Raw genomic sequence first — 4,532 nt, 5'->3', positions numbered from 1 at the left:
ATTTAGTGGGTTACCATCTTAAAAGATACCAGACAAGAGACTCTATTTCAATCATTATATTGTGCTCCTAATTTAATTTTAAATAATCTAAAACAATCCAAAGTAATGCGTTCCTACCATATAAACTCGCATTTCAAACTGTATTATAGACCGTATACACTATCAACTTTTCAACTAAAATGTATTCATAAGAAAAATATACAGTGTATTTATCTAGGTGGTGGTATTAGGCAATAATACACTTTTAAAAAGGAAGTGATATACCAGACCCAATACTGGACATTGAATCAGAATGCACGATTGCATTTGTATTTCATAGCAGAAAAATTATGTAATTCTAATAATTGCTGGCTGTCGTTGTTATCAAGTTTTTTATAAGCACGTGTGAATTAGGTATTGTCTCCTCCATGTGATCATAGTCTGCTTTACTCCAAGTGTAAATTGTAACTCATTAACTCCTGATGGCTTTCCACTCCTAAATCAGTATTTAAATTTTTTCCATGATCAATTATCTTTGGCAAACACTGCTATAGTCAAAAAGGATGTCTACAAACCAGAGTTCAAACTAAATATTTCTACAGCTTGAGACATCCCATCTTGAGGCACAGAAATATCTGGCAGTTTTCTGTAGCTTGATGTTAATTCAGATAGGTGCTATACAGCTGCCTTGACTTTCTGTTATTTCTTAGAAGTAAGAAGCAGATAGATTCCCCTCCCCAGTGCAGTAATAATTGTACATTTAGTGTCTTAGTATTTATTATAAGCAACTAAGATTTACTGAGAGTAATGTAACCAGTTTTACCTTTACCCAAAGGAGGTTTATTTCAAGTGACAGTTTTACTAAATGTTTAACTGCTTTATTAAATATAACTCTCAACATATAGTTTTAAAAAATAGTACTTCTCTAGAGCAGGGTTTTGGCAGACTTTCTATAACGGGCCAGACAGTAAATATTTTAGAGTTCGCCATACGGTCTCTGTTGCATCTACTCATCTCTGCTCTTGTAGCAGGAAAGCAGTCATGGATAACATGTAAATGAATGTGCGTGGCTGTGTTCCTATAAAACTTTATTTATGGACACTGAAATTTGAATTTCATACACTTCTCATGTACCACAAAAATAGTATTCTTCTTTTGAATTTTTCCAACTATTTAAAAATGTAAAACACATTCTTCACTCTCAGGCCCCACAACAGTCTTCAGACTGAACTTGGCCCGTGGGCTGTAGGATGCCTGCCCTGGTTCTCATAAAGCAGCAGTGAAATCATCCCTCCTTAGAGATCAGCATCACAAATGAACAGCTCATATGTACTACCATGTGCTCGAACATATGAAAACCAAAGAAAAACTACCAAGGCAGGAGCAGGGTGTGAAGGAGTCAAGTCGTCAGGAGGCTCACCTGCGCTGGTCGCGCCTGGCCACCTATCGTGGCAACCATGGCCTTCAGCAGTGAATGAAGAAGGCCAAGCAGACTGGTGCCCACGGTCCTGGCCTGTGCAGGGTGCCCACCGGGTACCGAGCAGGATTTTCTTGCTGGGCAGGCTTCATCATTTAAGTCACCACTCCCCGCTGTGGCGCCAAGAGGGACAGAAAGCCAGCTTTCCATCCCTCAACTCCCGGCTTGGAGTCCAGCCACCGAGAGTCCAGCTTCTCTGACTGCTAATGAATGGCCCAGGAGTCTAGCAGCTTCGATGTGCTCTGCCTGCACAACGGGGCTGGAGGCGAGGGCCCGGTGTTGCAGGCTCACAGCCAATTACTCTGGCATTTCAACTCACCAAGCATCTTATTTTGCCCGGGGAAAGAACGACTTCTACAAAATATTTTTAAGAAGACTCTAGCCCATTATGGGAAATCTGGGCCTTTCCACCTCAGAGAGGCGGGTTGAAGAAGGGAAATTTGAAAATACTGTTGTTTGACTGTATTAAAGTGCTGCAGCATTCGCTGAAGAAGATGGCCCCACTGCCAAGGCCTCCCCAACTGCCAGGAGCTGAAATATCAAGTGACAGACGTGCCCGTGGCCTTCCATTTTCAACAGGACATTTGTACGCAAGCGCGCGAGTGCCGGCAAACATTTCCCAGATCCCAGTTAAGAGAAAAGGACAGACCAGCCAAGGCCCCACGTGGGTTTCTTGAGAAACAGGCCGCGGTGCGAAGGCTCGAAGGCTCCACACCGTCCCTCGGCGCGAGGCGGCAGGATGCTTCGACCTCTCCCTGAGACCCGAGGGGACGTGCACAGTTAAAAACAAATCCCAAGGGTTTGCAGCCTCGCTCCGGAGTCTTTTTGGTGGAGAAAGCACTGCTCGGAATCTTGAGGCTGTCTTCCCACTCGACGCGGGGCGAGATTTCCAGAGGCCAAAAGGGACGGGAAAGCCGCTGGGAAGGCAGGGCGCTTGGCCCGAGCCCGGTGCTTGCTGGCGGGGTCCGTGTGGGGTGCGAGCTCGGGGTGAGCGGCTCCCTCTCTCCAGGGGGCTGGTGCTCAGCAAAGCGTCGCAGCTGCCCGGGCTCCGCGCGCCGTCGTCCCCTTGCCGGGGTCCCTGCGAGCGAGCGCCGCGGGGCCGAGCGCCGCGGGCTCAGAGCGCGTCGGCCGGGCGCGCGTAGCGCAGCGTGTAGTTGGCGCCCGCGTTGTTGTCCCAGTACTCGCCCTGGGCGCAGCGGTAGCGGACGGCGAAGTGCACGGCGACGCCCGGCGCGTCCGCGTCCTCCCCCTCCTTTGGCTGCAGGCCCGGGGGCAGGCACAGCGCGAAGTGGAAGCGCTCGGCGCCCGGCCCCTCCGCGGCGTCCCCGGCCTCCTCCTCCTCCGCGTCTCCGGGCTCCCCCGACGGCGCCTCCGGCGGCGGAGGCCTCCCCGGCTCGGGCCGCAGCTCGGCCGGCACGTCCAGGAAGGAGCGCCACTCGGTGAAGGTGTAGCGCACGGCCACGGCGCGCGGCCCCGGGCACCCCAGCACCCGGCCGGAGCCGGTCACCTCCGTGCCCCAGGGCGCCGAGCACTGCACGCGCTCCAGGCACACGCGCTGCCGCCGCAGGCGCTCGGCCGCGGCGCTCGGCCCCGGGAGCTCGAAGAGAGGCCGCAGCCGGGGAGGGGCGCGGGGGGGCGCGGCCGCCGCGCCCGGGAGCTGCTCCAGGTCCTCGGCGCGCGCGGGGAAGCTGCGCAGGCGGGAGAGCACGGCGGGCGGCACCTGCGGCTCCTCGGCCTCGCTGAAGTGCTTCACGCTGGCCAGGCGGAGCCCCAGCGCGTCCGCGAACTGCACCCGCTTCGTGCACCTGGCGCAGCAGCCGCCGGGGCTGTGCGGCGCGTCCGCGGCCCTCTCGCCGCCCGCCGCGCCCGGCCCCGGGGCGGGCGGCTGATGCCGCTGCAGGACCTTGGCCGCCTGCAGCATCGGCTCGGTGGGCAGGGAGAGGGAGCGCGCGCGGCCGCGACGGCGGCGGCTTTCCAGCAGCCCCTCCTGCTCCTGGGCGGCGGCCTCTTCCTGCGGGGACCGGGACTCGGCGTCGGGGCTCGGGGCCACCGACGTGCCGCTGCCGTCCCCGCCGCCCGCGGGCCACAGGACCCCCGGGGCGGGCGGCTCCTGGGCAGGCGGGGTGTCTTCAAAGCGCGCAGGTCCCCGCGCCTCCAAACGTGGCAGCTGCGCCCCCCGGGGCTCCATGACGCCGTCTGGCCCGGGGACTTGTCCTCCGGACACTTGACGCCTGGGGTGGTGCCAAGAGCGCGCAGCACCCGCCCGGGTCCGAGCGGAGAGGGCAGTGCCAGCCGGGAGGCGACGTGGGAGGAGGATGCGGGCCGGGCCAGGGCCGGGCGCGGCCGCTCGGGGTTGAGCCTGCCCGCGGCGGGGGAGGGCCCGGCGCGCGGGATCCGAAGGCTCCGCGGAGAGTGGAGACGGTGTTGGAAGCCGGGGCTCCCTTTCACCCCTTCCTGCCCAGGGGGCCCGCGCCCGCCCTGCCTGCGGAGCTCCTCGGTGGGCGCGCGCTCAGCCTCCGTCGTCCTCCTGCCCGCGAAGCTGGCGCCGCGGGTCCCGACGGGTCGCAGGGTCGCAGGGCGGTCTCCTCCCGGAGGTGGCGTCGGCCCAGGAGGTCCCGGCAGCAGGCGCGTGGTTGCGGGGCAGCCGGAGGCGGCGGGCCGCGCGGACGGTCTCCTCCTTCCTCCCCCGGGTCAGGGCGCTGGGAAGTGGGCCCGGCCCGGCGCGCGGCGGCGCGGGGCGGACGCGGACCCGGCGCGGGGCGGCGACGGGGCGGGGACGCTCGGAGCCGGGGCCGGGGGCGCCTTCGCGGCCCGGGCGCGTCCGGAGGCCATTCGCGCGGGGCCCGGGCGCACGTCCCCGCTCCGCCCCCCCCCCCCGGCCCGGCCGCCGCGCGGCCCCGGCGTTGTCTCCTTGTTGGGTCGGTTTGGTTTCGTTTCGTCTTTAAGGCTACCTTGTCCTGCCTCTACGTCCGAGGTTCTCCAGCTTCGGCCCGCGCGTGGGCGGCCCCTGGCGGCGGTGCGCGAGCTCCTGGCCCGGCCCCGCCCTAGGCCCGGGGGTGGGGGGACCCCGAAGTCT

At 60.5% G+C, this 4,532-nt stretch overlaps 1 protein-coding gene across 1 annotated transcript; it reads right to left on the bottom strand.

The window, feature by feature from the left end:
- Positions 1 to 419: 419 nt before the first annotated feature.
- PPP1R3G (protein phosphatase 1 regulatory subunit 3G) lies at positions 420 to 4,138 on the bottom strand. Its single transcript, XM_057699621.1, has one exon. It carries the CDS (start codon positions 3,642 to 3,644, stop codon positions 2,571 to 2,573), a length of 1,074 nt encoding a protein of 357 aa, XP_057555604.1. The 5' UTR covers positions 3,645 to 4,138; the 3' UTR covers positions 420 to 2,570.
- Positions 4,139 to 4,532: the final 394 nt, after the last annotated feature.

The sequence above is a fragment of the Hippopotamus amphibius genome, chromosome 11 (genome assembly GCF_030028045.1).
Source record: "Hippopotamus amphibius kiboko isolate mHipAmp2 chromosome 11, mHipAmp2.hap2, whole genome shotgun sequence".
NCBI classification, from domain to species: Eukaryota; Metazoa; Chordata; class Mammalia; order Artiodactyla; family Hippopotamidae; genus Hippopotamus; species Hippopotamus amphibius.
Note: the sequence above shows the minus strand (reverse complement) of the source record. Positions and strands in the feature narration are given on the sequence as shown.